The 17,445-nt window shown below is 42.6% G+C and overlaps 1 protein-coding gene across 10 annotated transcripts in view; it reads left to right on the top strand.

The window, feature by feature from the left end:
- The window catches only part of ROCK2 (Rho associated coiled-coil containing protein kinase 2), a 442,704-nt gene that overhangs the window by 347,980 nt on the left and 77,279 nt on the right, over positions 1-17,445 (top strand). For 9 of the 10 annotated variants that reach the window (XR_003855695.1, XM_029595904.1, XM_029595907.1 and 6 more), the window contains 4 exons: positions 9,809-9,988; positions 10,322-10,490; positions 12,994-13,170; positions 16,502-16,569. Coding sequence is in view for 9 of the 10 variants with exons in the window: in XM_029595904.1 (XP_029451764.1) it covers positions 9,809-9,988; positions 10,322-10,490; positions 12,994-13,170; positions 16,502-16,569 (594 nt within the window). In the remaining variant the exon portion in view is untranslated. The remainder of the gene's footprint in view (positions 1-9,808; positions 9,989-10,321; positions 10,491-12,993; positions 13,171-16,501; positions 16,570-17,445) is intronic. The other variant, XM_029595908.1, reaches the window with a different exon arrangement.

The raw sequence follows: 17,445 nt of genomic DNA, 5'->3' as shown, positions 1-17,445 counted from the left end.
CCCTGGGTCGTAGCCACGCCCCGTACCCGCCCCCAAAACGCTGCCGACACGCCCCCGAAACGCCACGACGACCGGGCCCGCCCCCGACACGCCCCCCTCGGAGAACCCCGGGACTTGCGCGAGTCCCGGGGCTCTGCACGCGCCGGGAGGCCTATGTAAAATAGGCTTCCCGGCGCGCAGGGCCCTGCTCGCGTAAATCCGCCCGGTTTTGGGCGGATTTACGCGAGCAGGGCTCTGAAAATCCACCCCTAAGTGAACTTAATAGCAGATAAAGGGAATGGAACAGTTCCCCTATGAGGAAAGACTAAAGAGGTTAGGACTTTTCAGCTTTGAGAAGAGACGGCTGAGGGGGGGATATGATAGAGGTGTTTAAAATCATGAGAGGTCTAGAACGGGTAAATGTGAATCAGTTATTTACTCTTTTGGATAATAGACTAGGGGGCACTCCATGAAGTTAGCATGTGGCACATTTAAAACTAATCGGAGAAAGTTCTTTTTCACTCAATACACAATTAAACTTTGGAATTTGTTGACAGAGGATGTGGTTAGTGCAGTTAGTGTAGCTGAGTTTAAAAAAGGATTGGATAAGTTTTTGGAGGAGAAGTCCATTACTTGCTATTAATTGACTTAGAAAATAGCCACTGCTATTACTAGCAACAGTAGCATGGAATAGATTTAATTTTTGGGTATTTGCCAGGTTCATATGGCCTGGATTGGCCACTGTTGGAAACAGGATGCCGGGCTTGATGGACCCTTGGTCTGACCCAGTATGGCATGCTCTTATGTTGACTGACAGGAAACAATGTGTAATGGTAAATGGAACCTGCTCTGATGAGAGAATGGTGCTAAGTGCAGAGCCTCAAGGATTGGTTTTGGGACTGGTTCTGTTCAATATCTTCATGCGCGACATTGCGGAAGTGTTAGAAGGATGCCTTTTTGCAGATGATACTAAGATTTGCAACAGAGTGGATATGCCTGAAGGAATAGAGGAAATGAAAAATGATTTAAGCAAGCTTGAAGAATGGTCAAAGATTTGGCAGCTGCGATTCAATGCCAAGAGGTGCAGAGTCGTGCACTTGGGCTACAGATATCCAAAAGATCTGTATGTGATGGGGGGGTGAAAGACTATCGTGCATGGAGCAGGAGAAGTACTTTGGGGTGATTGTGACTGGTGATCTGAAGGTGCCAAAGCAATTGGACAGGGCAATAGCTAAAGCCAGAAAGATGCTGGGCTGCAAAGAGAGAGGAATAACTAACAAAAAAAGGGACGTGATAATGTCCTTATACAGATCCTTGGTGAGGCTTTCCTAGAGTAATGTGTTCAGTTCTGAGGACCATATCTCAAAAAGGATAGAGACAGGATGGAAACGGTACAGAGGAAGGCGACCAAAATGATGGTGGGGCGGGGGTGGGGGGGGGGGGTGGGGTGTCTGTTTCAGAAGACCTGCGAGGAGAGGCTGAAGGATCTAAATATGTATACCCTGGAGGAGAGGAGGTACAGGGTAGGTATTGATACAGACCTTCAGATACCTGATAGATATTAACGATGAACAAATTTCAAACCCTTTCCGCTGGAAAGGAAACAGTAGAACTAGGGGTAATGATATGAAACTCCAGAGGAGAAGACTCAGAACCAGAATCAGGAAATATTTCTTCACAAAGAGGGTGGTGGATGCCTCCCAGAAGAGATGCCTCCCAGAAGAGGTGGTGAAGACAAAAACAGTTAATGAATTCAAAAGGGCATTGGGTAAACATTGTGGATCCTTAAAGGTATAAAGAAAGAGATAGTGTAACATTTCTTCATGCAGTGGCAGTTACTACCCTTAACAGAACACATGTGGGTATCCTGCACGGAGTGGCAGTTACTACCATAAACAAATTGCTGGGCAGACTAGATGGACCATCTGGTTTTTATCTGCTGTCACTACTATGTTAGTACCACTATGGGAAAAATATAATTCTCAGTAAAAAATAGATAATCTATATTCTCACAGGACAAGCAGGATGGCAGTCCTCACATATGGATGACATCACAGGATGGAGCCCAATCATGGAACACTTTTGGCAAAGTTTCTAGAACTTTGACTGGCACCTACTGGGCATGCCCAGCATGGCACTAAACCTGCAGCCAGCAGGAGTCCCCCTTCAGTCTTCTTTTTTCCACGCAGCAGTAGTCACGTGGGTTAAGGAGTTCTTAGAGATTCCTGACAGGAATTTTCCTCACGGAATTACTTCAAACTTTCATATCCCACAGGAGTCACCCTCTTGAATTTTTACTTCCGTGGTACTCCGGTGAGTTTTTTTACCCGATTCCAGTCGATTCCCATCGAGTTTGGCCCTCGCGGCTTACAGGCCGTCGACCGCACTGTGGCTCAATTTTTCAAAGGCCATGGCATCGGGGTTCCGTCGGTGTTGACTGTGCTCGCACCAATGCCATAACAGACCCCTATAAAGTCTGTGTAATGTGCCCAGGGTGTGAGCATGATGTCCTGACTTGCATCAAATATGCCTTAATGACGCCATAGTGTCGCAAAGCCAGAATGGAGAAGATGGAACTTCTCTTTCGTTCTCAGACTCCGACGCTCTCTATTGCTTCGACGTCGTCTGAACCGGCGCCATCCACATCGGGCACCGGCTGGTGACTGTCTGGCGTCGATGACTTCCCAGCCATCGACTACCTCTGCTCCCCCTCAGGACCGAGGGGATCATAGAGAGAAACATCGGCATCGACACCGAAAGTCTTGGACCATTGATGAAAGAAAATCATTGACCTCGCCATTGTCTAAGCCGCCATCGAAGAAGCCCTGTCCAGAAAAGGCATCGACCTTTTTTGAGACCGGGTCACCAAGGCAACCCTCACCCGGATAGGTATTGGGAGCCGCGACTCCGCCTTTAACGGTGGTCCCTCCGGCTATGCCTCTGCCTCCTTCTCCCCATCCGGAACCGGGGCTGATTGCTCCAGGTCTCCGTGAAGAGCTGGACCGGATGGTTCAGGAGGCCATCAATAAGGCGATGCAAAGGTTCCAGGTTCCTCCAATGCTGACCCCAGTGCCGATTGCAGAACCGATCACCGATCCCATTCCGGCAGCGCTAGCACCGCTGCACTCGAGAATAGAAGCGCTTATGGCCACTTTTCCACTGATGGATCCCGGGTCACCGATGGCTCCAGTGCCTTCTCCACTTGCTCTGTCATCGGGAGGAGAAACACCGTTCCGTCTTCCTCCATCGGGAGTCCTGCTGATTCCTCAACCATCGATACTGATGCGGCCATTGGTGCCGCCGATCCATCCATCGATGCCTTCGATGCTTTCATCGGTGCCTCCAGTAGCTCCCTCGATGCCTTTAGAGCCCAGACCAGGACCTTCGGGAATACCTTCGTCATGACCCTCTCAGGGTCGTAGAGGGACAGGTGTTAATCCCTATGACATCTGGACTGATGATTCGTCCCCAGACACCGATGATTTACCATCACCACCATCTCCTACTGAAAGCAGGAAGCGTTCCCCTCCAGAGGACTTATCCTACATCAATTTTGTGAAGGAAGTGTCTGAATTGGTTCCCTTCCAATTACAGACTGAGATAGACGATAGACATCAGATGATGGAGCTGTTACAATTTCTGGATGCTCCCAAAGAAACCACCTCCATCCCTATCCATCAAGTTCTTTTGGATCTTCTCAAGAAGAATTGGGAACACCCTGGTTCGGTAGCACCAGTTAGCCGGAAAGCAGATACCACATACTTGGTCCAGTCAGCTCCAGGGTTCCAGAATCCTCAACTGGATCACCAATCCGTGGTGGTGGAATCTGCCCAAAAGAAGGCACGATGCTCAAAACCCCATTCTTCCTTCCCACAGGCAAGGAGCAGAAATTCCTGGATACCATTGGTCGGCGTGTATTCCAGGGATCAATGCTAATCTCTCGGATCGCCTCTTACCAGCTTTATATGACCCAGTACAATAGGGTCCTATTTAAGCAAATACAAGACTTTGCAGAGTCCCTACCTCAGCAGTTCCAGGAACAGCTACAAACCCTGGTCCACAAAGGTTTTGAAGCGGGGAAACATGAAATAAGGTCCTCTTACGACATCTTCGACACCGCTTCCAGGGTTTCTGCAGCTGCTGTTTCGGCAAGACTATGGGCCTGGCTTAAGTCTTCGGACTCACATCCTGAAGTCCAGGACAGATTGTTCGATCTGCCTTGCATCGGAGACAATCTGTTTGGTGAACAGATCCAGCAAATAGAAACATAGAAACATAGAAATGACGGCAGAAGAAGACCAAATGGCCCATCCAGTCTGCCCAGCAAGCCTCACACATTTTTTCTCTCATACTTATCTGTTTCTCTTAGCTCTTCGTTCTATTTCCCTTCCACCCCCACCATTAATATAGCGAGCAGTGATGGAGCTGCATCCAAGTGAAATGTCTAGCTTGATTAGTTAGGGGTAGTAGGGGTAGTAACCGCTGCAATAAGCAAGCTACACCCATGCTTATTTGTTTTACCCAGACTATGTTATACAGCCCTTATTGGTTGTTTTTCTTTTCCCCTGCTGTTGAAGCAGAGGGCTATGCTGGAAATGCGTGATGTATCAGTCTTTCTCCCATGCCGTTGAAGCAGAGAGCCATGCTGGATATGCATCGAAAGTGAAGTATCAGGCACATTTGGTTTGGGGTAGTAACCGCCGTAACAAGCCAGCTACTCCCCGCTTTGTGAGTGTGAACCCTTTTTTCTTCTCCCCTGCCATTGAAGCAGAGAGCTCTGCTGGATGTGTGAAGTATCAGTTTTTCTTCAGCCCTGCCGTTGAAGCAGAGAACTATGCTGGATATGCATTGAAAGTGAAGTATCAGGCTTGGTGGCGCAACTCAAGGAGTATCATAAGACCCTTCGCCAACTGTCTTCTGAATATTCGACCAAACAATTATTTAGGAAGGACTCCAAAAAGTTGTTCTACTGTCCAAAGAAGTCCTATCCACCACCGTCCAGAGGTCGCTCTACAAGGCCTTTCCTAAAAGCCTGGTCCTGACAACCTCGTAAGCAAAAACCACAAGCAGCTCCTCAGCCGGGACCTGCTTCCGGTTTTTGACTCCTGCATAGTGAGCAGCAGCCAGCTTCCACTACTGTACCAGTGGGAGGTCGACTGTGTCATTTCAACAACATATGGCTCACAATCACCTCGGACCAGTGGGTCCTAGCCATAATCTCTCAAGGTTCTCACCTGAACTTTCTCTCTGTCCTACCGGATTCCCCACCTCGGCTAATGTGGGGAACATCCGACCATTCACAGCTACTGGACCAAGAAGTCTCCCTCCTTCTTCAATCCAGAGCAATCGAACCAGTGCCCTACTCCCAACAGGGCCTTGGATTCTATTCCCGGTGCTTTCTAATACCCAAAAAATCAGGCGAGCTTCGTCCAATTCTGGATATGCGTGCCCTCAACAAGTATCTCCAACGACAAAAGTTCAAAATGGTAAACTTGGGTTCCCTCCTTCCTCTTCTACAAAGAGGGGACTGGCTCTGCTCTCTAGACCTCCAGGATGCATACACCCACATAGCCATTACTCCGTCTCATCGGAGATTTCTGAGATTCCTGGTAGGCCCAAAGCACTATCAGTACCGAGTGCTCCCGTTTGGCCTAGCGTCTGCACCATGAGTCTTCACCAAGTGTCTCATAGTAGTAGCAGCCTTCCTCAGGACCCAAGGTGTTCACGTCTACCCCTATCTCGACAATTGGTTAATCAGGGCTTCCACTCAGCAAGCTGCTCTGTTGTCCCTACATCTTACCTTACACACTCTGATTTTGCTAGGGTTTCTAGTCAATTACGCGAAATCCTGCTTAGTCCCATCTCAAACTTTGTCGTTCATAGGGGCAGACATGGACACCTTTCAAGCAAAGGCATTTTTGCCTCGACAGCGAGTCTCACTCTCATTTCTCTCACACACCAGCTACAGTCTCTACACCGCTCAACTGCACACCATTTCCTCATCCTGCTGGGACATATGGTGTCCTTGGTACATGTTACCCCAATGGCCCGCTTGGCCCTGAGAGTCATGCAGTGGACTGTAAGGTCACAATGGACTCAATGCGTTCAACCACTATCAACCATTGTCTACATCACCGACCCACTTCGTCAGTTTCTAGCTTGGTGGAAAAATCAGACCAATCTCATCCAAGGCCTACCTTTCCAGGCTCCAGATCCTCAAATAACTCTCACCACCAATGCTTCCAACCTCGGTTGGGGAGCGCATGTTGCCAATTTGCAAACACAAGGAGCTTGGTCTCCAGAGGAAGCCAAACACCAAATAAATTTCCTGGAGCTACGAGCAATCAGATATGCTCTCAGGGTATTTCATGATCACCTGTCCAACCAGGTCATCCTGATTCAGACAGACAATCAGGTGGCCATATGGTATATCAACAAGCAGGGAGGAACGGGCTTCTACCTACTGTGTCAGGAAGTGGCACAGATATGGGCGGAGGCCCTTTCCCACTCGATGTACCTCAGGGCCACCTACTTGCCAGGAGTGGACAATGTGTTGGCAGACAAGCTGAGTCATACCTTTCAGCCGCACGAGTGGTCTCTCAACCCCACAGTAGCGGATTCAATATTCCAACATTGGGGTTATCCTCACATAGACCTCTTTGCGTCACCTCAAAACCGCAAAGTAGAGAACTTTTGCTCTCTCACTCGCAGCCAACACTCACAGCCAAGAGACGCGTTCTCCCTCTCGTGGACCACTGGTCTCCTCTATGCATTTCCGCCACTTCCATTTCTCTCAAAGACTCTCGTGAAGCTACGTCAGGACAAGGGAACCATGATCCTGATAACCCCTCACTGGCCACGACAACTTCCAAGTATGGTTTCCGATTCTTTAGGACCTCTCCATTCGCAGGCACATTCCCCTGGGGAAGGACCCGCTTCTGATCTCCCAGAACAATGGGTGCCTACGCCACCCCAATCTTCAGGCCTTGTCCCTAACTGCCTCGATGTTGAAAGGTTAATTCTTCAGCCACTCAACCTTTCGGAGCCAGTTTCCCGTGTCCTGATTGCTTCATGGAAGTCTTCCATGAGAAAATCTTATCTTTACAAATGGAACAGGCTTAAGTCATGGTGTTCCTCACTGTCACTTGATCCCTTTACCTGTTCCACCACAAAGTTTCTAGACTATCTCTGGCATTTATCAGTCAGGTCTAAAAACTTCTTCCATCAGGATGCATGTCAGTGCGGTAGCCGCCTTCCATAAAGATGTTGGGGATCTGCCCATTTCAGTACAACCCCTTGTGACACGCTTTTTGAAGGGCTTGCTCCACCTTAAACCTCCACTGCGCCCTCCGGCCCCTTCTTGGGACTTTAACCTGATTTTGGGTCAGCTCATGAAACCTCCATTCGAGTCTCTCCAATCCTGCGATCTTCGCTATCTTACATGGAAAGTGATTTTTCTTCTAGCAATCACTTCCGCTTGCAGTTAGTGAGTTACAGGCCCTAGTTACCTATCTGTCTTACACTAAACTTCTGCACAACCGAGTAGTACTCCACACTCACCATACATTTTTACCTAAGGTAGTATTGGAGTTTCACATTAATCAATCCATTATACTACCCACCTTCTTTCCCAGGCCCCATTCTAACCCAGGAGAACAGGCTCTGCATACCCTTGACTGTAAATGGGCTCTAACATTCTGGGCCGGATTTTAAAAGGGTTACGCGCATAAGTTATGGGGTAGATTTTATAAAATTACTTGCGTACGTACTTTTGTTCACGCACCAGGCGCAAACAAAAGTATGCGCGTAGCCGCGCGTATCTTATAAAATCCGGGTCGGCGCGCGCAAGGGGGTGCACATTTGTGCAACCTCTAGTTAGTACTTGCCTACTGGATTATAAATTGTATACACTGTATTTAATGCACCTACTTCCTCCTACATAAGGTACCCCATTTCTTATATATTTATTTGCTGTCTTATATCTATATGTATTCATTACTTATGTACTCCATGCCTCGTTACTTTCTATAATCTGCCTTGGGCCTTCTTTTAGGTGGAACATCAAATGCTTGCAAATAATTTTTGCATAAAATAGATTTTCATATTGTGTGTATATTTTCTTTTTAAGATCAAATCTTTTGGATTAGTTTGCTATTTTTCCCAATGATATGAGAAATGGGAGGCAGAGAGAATAGAGGAAAAGATATAAGAATTGTATGGGGAGAGATACAGGGGGGATGCTACATGCATATGAGAGAGGCACAAAGGGATTTAGTATTTTTCAGTATATTCCTAAATGAAGAAAAGGTCTAATTTGTGTTTCATTTAGTTGTAATGCAAAGTTATAGTGGCTGCATTAGTCCCGTATTGGATTCTTTGCAGATTGAAGTACCTTTTATTAAACCATAATATGGTACATTTTGCAGAGTCAGATATAAAGAAAGGACTCATATGGTCTCAAAGCACATGTACATTATCTTTGGATAATCCTTAAATTGGTCCAGAAATGGTTATTAACCAGCAATCAAAATCTATAATTTTGAGAGAGATATTTAAACAAAAGTGTGCTCTTTGCTGTTGAGTCCATGACTGAATGTTTTGGCTTCTGTGTTTAATATTATAATATCCCCCTGCAATTTTTTTAAATAGGAAGATTATATCTATATATATTTTTTTATTCATTAGGAAAATGCAGACTCAGAATTTTTGGTTTGTTCACTTTTTTGTTTTGAGGGAGTTTGTTTTTTGTCAATTTATTTAATGTTTTGTTTGGTTCATTTTCCACATAAAAAAAAAATTAAATTGCAAAAAAAAAAGAAGACCTCCCTAAAACAAGAAAAAAACCCCAAACCTTTAAAATAAATAATATAATAATTGAACCCAGGGCCTAGGCCTGCCTAGCTGGGCTTCCTTGGACCCCTCCGACCCCTGTTAAAATCTGCTGGGGCTGGGGATCTTCCCTCTGGAGGGAGGGAAGTCAACTTGCTCCTTCCCTAGCTCCAGGAACTTTAAAAATGGTGCCATCTTCCAGGCAGATGGCACTGAAATGACATTACTCCATCTGCTTCGGATGCAGCAGGTGCCATTTTATTGTACAGCTGCATCAGATGCAAGCTCCAAAGTGATGTCATTTCAGTGCCATCCTCCAGGTAGCCAGGCATGACAAGGAGCGAGCGAGCTTCATTTCTGCCCTTAAGGAATTTTTTTGGATTATATGAAGGGAGTAATTGGGTGCTAGGGTGGGAGGTCCTTAGCCCTGATGGATTTTAATAGGGGTGGGAGGAGCCTGGGTAGGCACCGGTTGGACTCGGGCTTACTTTAATTTTATTGCCCTATTTGGGTCTGTTGAAGTCAAGCTGGGCAGGCCCAGACTCCAGGGTCAGTTTTGACAGGGCAGAAGGGTGCTTGCAGGACCTCAGGTGGCCCTTTTTTGACATCAAATATGAAAATACCCCAAAATGTCCACATTTGTTGCACTTTAGGCATTTTGTTTTGAATGAATGCACGTCTGTGTTGTACATGGCAATAAAAGAGCTATAAGTAAAACCAAACTGAGAAACAAGCACATTGATATTAAATGGATATTTTAATTTTTTAAATCAGTAAAGCGATTCATAAATATTAAATATTTTGAAAGAAATATTTAATAGTGCTGCTTTGAATACATGTTTCTTTATTGAATGAATATATACTGAACATCCACCACTCCAACCAAATTCTGTGGTTATAGTCTTCTCTACTAGAGCATTTTAGTGGTAAACAGAGAGTGAGAACCTTCTTATTTGTCTACAGCTTGTATGATGCTTTATTTATGATCTTCTAATTCTAGGCTGTGAATAAATTGGCTGAGATCATGAACCGAAAGGATCCTGTGAAGCGTGGAGCAGACACAGATGTGCGAAGGAAGGAGAAGGAGAATAGGAAGCTGCAACTAGATTTGAAGTCAGAGCGGGAAAAACTAACCCAGATGGTTATCAAGTACCAGAAGGAGATGAATGATATGCAGGCGGTAAGGATATGTTTGCCTTCAATAGGAGCAGTGATATGATTTCCTTAAATCTAAACTTTAAGCCACAAAGCCTGAGATACTCCGGTTTTACTATCTTCTGAAATGCACTGGTTTTGCCAGTTGGTGTTCCAAATGTGGAACGCTTTGTAAATTAATATATGGTTATGGTTATGCATTGCCAATAAGACCAATGCCAGAAATACCCTTTTAACACTGGTAGACATCAACTTTTCATTGAAACATTGCGCTGTTACAAGTGTATATTTCCCACAGAAAAAACTGCATCATAGATCAGCTATAGAAGGAAAGTGAAATCTTTATTATTTTTAACAGCAAATAGCAGAAGAAAGCCAGGTCCGGATTGAGCTGCAGATGGCACTGGATAGTAAAGACAGCGACATTGAGCAACTTCGTTCACAGCTGCAGACCATACACATTGGCCTGGACAGCACCAGCATAGGAAGTGGACATGGAGATGCTGAAGCAGATGATGGATTTCCTGGTATGTTTTTAATGCATTCTTCAGCTAAGCAGAAGAGAAATAATGGGACTAGCTGGATTTCTTATTGTACAGGGTAGTTCCTAGTTTGGGAGCTAACTCGAGCCCCTGAACCTGGCTGTGACTGAAATACTCACAGCTGCTAGAGCTGATGGAACAGATTGCCTTTCTTTGCCACATCCTGGTGAGCTTACAGCTTAAAGACCCCATTTGCCTTTTGTCTACCAGAGAAGCATGCATGAGTAAGGTAGGAGATGAGTGGTTGTAATTAGTTATGATTAGGATTTTTACCATATGTTAGGTGGAATATTGTGGGAGGCAATTTTATTAACTGGGTATAATATAAGGGTGGGTAACTGGGCTGGTTAGCAATCTTTGTTGACTGGATAGTGTGGGGATGATATATTGTATATAACATTTCAATCTGCTGTTTGATGGAATATCTCTGGAGGAGTGATATTTTATGCAGCAGGATGTTTGTGATGTTTGGTTTACTATTATATTCTGAGTTATACATTATTTGGTGCAGAGAGGCAATATAGAAATTTTATAAAATAATTAGATGGAACATAACATAAGATGTGCCATACTGGGTCAGACCAAAGGTTCATCAAGCCCAATATCTTGTTTCCAACAGTGGCCAATCCATATCACAAGTATCTGCCAGGATCCCAAAAGATAAATAGATTCCATGCTGTTTATCCTAAGAATAAGCAGTAAATTTCCCCAAGAACACCTTAATGCAGGGCTTCCCAAACCTGTTCTGGGGATCCCACAGCCAGTCGGGTTTTCAGGATATCCACAATGAATATGCATGAGATATATTTGCATACCATAGAGACTCAGTATATGTAAATGTATCATGCATATTCATTGTGGATATCTTGAAAACCCAACTGACTGTGGGGTCCCCAGGAGAGGTTTGGGAAGCCCTGCCTTAATGGTTTATGCACTTTTCCTCCAAGAACTTGTCCAAACATTTTTTTAACCCAGCTACACTAACAGTTTTCACCACATCCTCTGGCAACGAATTCCAGAGCTTAATTATGCATTGATTAAAACAATATTTTCTATTTTTTTAAAATGTACTATTCAATAACTTCATTACATGTCCCCTAATCTTTGTACTTTTTGAAAGAGTAAACAATTATTTTCATTTACCTATTCCATTCTGCTCATTATTTTATAGATCTCTGTCAAGCAACTTTTCTAAAATGTTATCCAATATGACCCCATTTCAACATTTGAAAATCCACATAAACTCAGGCAATGGCCAAAACAAATTAAGACCTTCGTTTCTCCTCCCCTAGTTGACCATTCCTGCTGTCTGTCAGATAGCCTCCAGTTTCCTTCACCTGTAGACATCTTCCACCCAACTTTCTTGAAGTAAAAAAAGCTGTGGTGGTTATAGAACAGGTGGTGGTGGTTACAGCAATGTGTGCTCACAGGCCCCAGATCCTCTGCATGCTTCCTCCAGATGGGTTTCTATGGGATTGGATCTGTGAGTGTGCTGGCTCACAGGCCTCATGTTGACTGCTGCTGCTGCTGCTGGTTGCAGGTTGGCACAGAGGTCTGATGGGTGGGGGAGAGGGGGCTAGCAGCAGATGCCCTTTGGGCTAGTAGGGGAGAGCAATCCCATCCACTGAATTTGTGACTCCATTTGTTGTTGCAACCCACAGTTTGGAAACCACTGAGGTAGGTCAAACCCTCTGCAGAGTTAAAAAGTCCTTGTGCTGGCTAGGATGGCATTTGTGCTTTGTGGGCAATCCGCAAGGATGGTATTGTAGAGTTTGTACTGGTTTGGAAAAGAACTGAAAGTGGGAGATTCTAGGACAAATAGATGAAAATAAAACAATTGAAAGATTTTAGCTGGTTATTCTATTACTGTCTTTCACTTTCATTATTTATGTATATGTTTCCTTCCTTTGCTTCTTCTAGTTTGGCTCTTCATCAGAGATTTATCATTCAGTGTCTCCCATAGTTTCCTTTTTGCTCCTGAAGTAAAATGCTGAAAGTGCAAGGCCCCTTCTAGTGCTTCCTGGCTCTGCCTGGCCATTTGGTGCTACAATGAGAACAATCCTTATTTCTATGTACTCCCCTCCCAATGAACTAGGTGTTGCAATCTCTAGGGCTCTCGCTAGGAATAGAGGGCACATCTCCTGCTTGATAGTCCATCCATTATCCAGTGGGCATTACACTACCTTTCTACTTTAACTTACTAGTTTTCACTGTGAATACTACTAAACAAACCAGCACACTGTAACCATGTGTACACTATTTTCAATTTGTATTATAGAAAAAAAATTAGATCCATGTTTTTACATTTTCAAAGAAAAAGGCATGGGGCACCACTGATGTCATTTTCTTCTTTTTTGTAATTGATTCCTTTTGGTTGTTTAGTAACTTGTGACACAGTCTTTTAATTTTTAATTTTTCTTTCTAATTAGTCTTTCTGTTATTAACTTCTTTTATGCACTCTTTCCCCATTTTTATGCTGGGTCTCTAGTTCACATCACTCAGTCCCGTACTATGGAGTCCATGTCTTTCACCTACCAGCGCTCTTCTACTTCTGTCAGCATTGCCACTAAGCCCTCCAGTGCTCACTTGCTTCTCGACTCTGATTCTGACTTAGAGGAAGAGCCATTGTCTTATAGACAAGTCCCTTCAGAAACTGATAGTCCAGGTGACAGCCCTGCAAAATCTTGTGATGCAATTTCTAACGGTTTTTTTTTTTCAAAGCTAGCACTAATAATGCACTTTTCTCAGTACTGCTGAAGTGATGGCATTTATAACATTCACGCTATGAAGAATGATGATGCATGGATAAAGAATTTGCTTATGTTGTCAGTGCTTGCTGTTGATTCTTTGCAGACTGCCTAACTCTTAACAAATAAGGAGCAGGTTTTCTTGTACCTAGAACTGAGACGACATTGTAGTTTAATGAGCAGGTGATGCAGAGTTGCGTGAGTTGAATGTAGATGGAAGTGCCCCATGGTTTGAACTGCTAAGAATTGACATTGTTGCAGTCAACTTCATCTTCAAGAAGGGAAAAAAGTTCCATCACAATAATGGCAATCCTTCTTTAATCATCTCCAAGTAGTTCATATTGACCTAATGTGGTACTTATGGGAGGCTATATAGTAGAATTTACAGGAGGTTGTCTTTTACAGTAACATTTACCGTAAGTTACACTATGGTTTGGAAAACTGCAAATTCAAACTGGAGTACTTGAATTGACAACTTTATCAAAGTGTCAGTTTGTTCCAGTAGTGAAGATAGTGCACATGGGAGCATAGACCTCATACTTGGGATTGCATTGTCACACTTTTTCTACCAACCACTGCTCTTCTCTGACTTATATATACATTGTAGCACAGCAAACTATAAGATTGATCACTGTGAAAGGGTCCTCATGTAGATGACCTTAACAAACATCACTATGCATATCAGCTGGCTAGCCTTAATATGTCATCAGCAATAAACGACGACCTGTTTCTCATGCAATTGGGAGAAAAAAAAGGCTGAGAACAAAGATTCAGGACTAGACTATCACAACAGCAAAAATGTAACCAGTCTATCCAGACGAAACAGCAGGAACTCTGCTGGCAGTTAAAAACAGATGTGCGGATGTTTATAGATACACCAAACCCAAAGAAAGATTTTGGAAAATGTCACACACACGTTTTTGATCAGATCAATTATACAAGTCATTGGATAAACACAGTAGCAAAGTTATTGTCACTGTAGAGGATATGCTCATTTCGGGAAGAAGCCTAGCAACAATAGCTGAAGAAATTGGTGCAGTAATTCTGCCATGCAAAAAAAGGTTTAAAAAGCGAGTGTCTTTTACAACTTATATAGTTAAGGCCACAGTACAAGGCAATAACAATAGTGGATAGGTACAGTAAAGCAAATGGATTGTAACTGGTTCATCCTGATTCTCTGGGTAAATCTGACAATTACTGCCTCTTGCTGGAGAATTTATAATTTGGTTTAACCTGAAAGTTGCTTTGAACCATTCCTCCTTGTCCTGTCTGTGGCCCACAGGAGGCCTGCAAGTGATTTACAAGGCGAAGTCTCACGAAATTCCAGAGAAAACCTGAAGGAAATTCACAGCTTTGGTTTTAACACCTGAAAATTTGAGCAGATTTACCGTAAAAAAACAAATTTGTGAGTTGGTTATATAATGATTTAAAAATGAGTCCCAAGACTAATAAAATTCCACTCAAAATTTATGAACTTTTATTTAAAACCCACATTTTCTCTACAGCACTTTCTCTTTTTTCTCCACTGAATTTGGGGAAAAATAAGCTTATAAATTGAATGACTTATTAGCAGCTCATTTAACTGGGTATCAGTTGGCTGTAATTTCTGTAACTGTCAAGGAATTATGTTCATGATGAAATTGTAGATATGAATACAGTTTCAGGAGACTAGCTCAGAAAGACATCTAATTGGATTCACTACCGACACCAAGTTACATAAATCTGTTATATTAATCTGTTGCTCAGTGGTAAAACTAAGTGAGATTTCAATGGGCAATAGTACCATTTGAACTGAGGGCATTCATATATATCGTCACTTGAGGGCATTCATATATATCGTCACTTGAATTGTGAGAGCATTTCCATGATTATTGCCTTATTACCATATATCAAACTTCATATCTAGAGTTCCATAAAGGGACTAAGCCAAGGGAGACAGAGAGAGAGAGAGACAATATACAAAAAGTGAAATAAGACATAAGAAATGAACCAGGGAATGTCCACTTAAAGGTGCACATAAATTACAAAAACTATGCATACTTTGGTACCATTAAGAACAAATCTGCTGTTCTGAGCCCTCCCTATCTCCTTGGAAGATAGCGCTCCATTTCTATAGACCTCAGTGGTATCATTTCTTTTTAAATTATATTATTGGCAATCACAGCAATCTCACACTTTAGTGGTTCAACAAGTTAAGAGATTGGCAGAGCAGTCAAAAAGGCTATAAAAGAAGTATTCTGTATGTCTGCCATTGTTACTGTGTTTTGAGATCCCTTTGGGTACATTTTCTCTAATTATTCCCTTTATATGACTATAGAGGCTTTAAAATTCCCAGGGATGAGGGGTCCACAATAAAACTTCTATTACAGAGAGGGGCTATCACAAATACACTGGCTTAAGTGTCGGGAAAGGTTACATGTAGTAAAAATGCATAATTGTCCACTGAGTTTTTATTAGTTGGAGTATGTTTGTGTTCACTGCAGCCTGTAATTTCTCTCACCTGCTAGTAGGACAAAACTGCCCAAATGTTACTTTATGAAAAAAGAAAAATGTTTTTAATATTGCATAAATAAGAAGTGGTAATATTGCTGTATTCTATAAAACATGTATGAGCCATTCGTTCTCTTCAGTTTTAAATATTAAAAGTCTGTTGAACCCTTTTATATGTGAGGTCAATTTAACAACTGTCAAAGGGATGACCCTAGATTATAGTTACAAGGAAAAGGTGCAAATTTAATACTTTTATGAAACAACCAAGATGATTTAGAAATTGAAAGAGGCCTTTTCTGCCAACCATAGCACTCACAATTATTTTATAAACAAGATGTGGTACTTCTGCCCTTTTACCATCATGTTCTTCTTTTTAACTTCCATTATCCCTGCTCTGCATTCATTACTTGATGTGCAGCTCCTTGTTTCCTGGATTTTTTTTTGTGTCCATTTTTTTTTTTTTGGCATTTATGGTGTTTTGTCTTACATTATAAAATGGTTTCATCCTATTAGCAAGCATTCACTCCCTGTTTGCTTATGTTATCATTTGGTTTGCTTTATTTGCTGATAGTGGCTGTGCATTGAGATGTTTTGGAAATCTGCTCAATAGATTGCAAAGCACTTATTTTGTTGGGTTTTTTTTTAGCAGATAATCACTTTTCACTATTTCATACCAAAATCAAGCTTAAGTTATTGGCATGATAGTCTGGGAGAGGAGATGCTGTTTGAAATCTAACCTGCCATCTGTCACTGTTGCAGAATCCAGGTTGGAGGGCTGGCTTTCACTGCCTGTCCGAAATACCAAGAAGTTTGGATGGGTTAAAAAGGTAAGAGAAATCAAAGTGGGTGTTGTTTTTGTTTTTTTTAATGTCCGCTTGTGTATGCCTCTATATTTGAGGAGCTCTATGGCACTCTGTTCTTTCCCTATAGTTGTATATAGATAGGATGGAGTGTAATGGCTTCTTCTAATCTGCCTGCAGGAAACTTGTGCTATGCCCTTGATTGGTGTACTTTGGGTCAAGATTAGCACCATGACTATAAAAGTACATTTATCCAGTAAATGTACTTATCAGCTATTAGTAGAGGATGTCACAGATTTTCACTTAGTGGAGTGGTTTGTAGGGTAATGAGTCCTTTTTAGAAATGGCCATTATCTGATATAATATCACATTGGTAATCAAACAATGAAAGTACAAGGAGAACACAATTCCCAAAAATTGTAGACCAAAAGCAAAAGTGGAAGGGAATCAGTCTAACAGTGTAGAATATCTTTTATTACATATCAATTTTCTTGAAAACCTTTCTATCACCAAAGGCTTAAATACAATTCAGATAGATGCTAGAACCCTTACAGCCCTAAACTGACAAGTTACTTAAGTATCAGCTGCACAATTAAGACATATAACACCCACATACATACCATGCACTAGACTTCAACACACTTCAGTCATACATACAAAAAGATAGATATTGCAACTACCTATAGGTACAATGTATATAGTTTCTCCCAATCTCATTTATAGATACAGTGTTTAGAAGTTTTCTAGAGGTGTAGTCACAGATACAATATATATCAAGGTATACCCCAACAAAGGCCACTATTTCACTGAAACAGCATCAGGGGGATTTGTTTATGAATAACATATGTATGTTTCAATCTTGTCTTTGAGGGATGTTTTCAGAAAGTTCACAAAAGGCTGGGA

The sequence above is a fragment of the Rhinatrema bivittatum genome, chromosome 3, assembly GCF_901001135.1.
Source record: "Rhinatrema bivittatum chromosome 3, aRhiBiv1.1, whole genome shotgun sequence".
Lineage (NCBI taxonomy): Eukaryota > Metazoa > Chordata > Amphibia > Gymnophiona > Rhinatrematidae > Rhinatrema > Rhinatrema bivittatum.
Note: the sequence above shows the minus strand (reverse complement) of the source record. Positions and strands in the feature narration are given on the sequence as shown.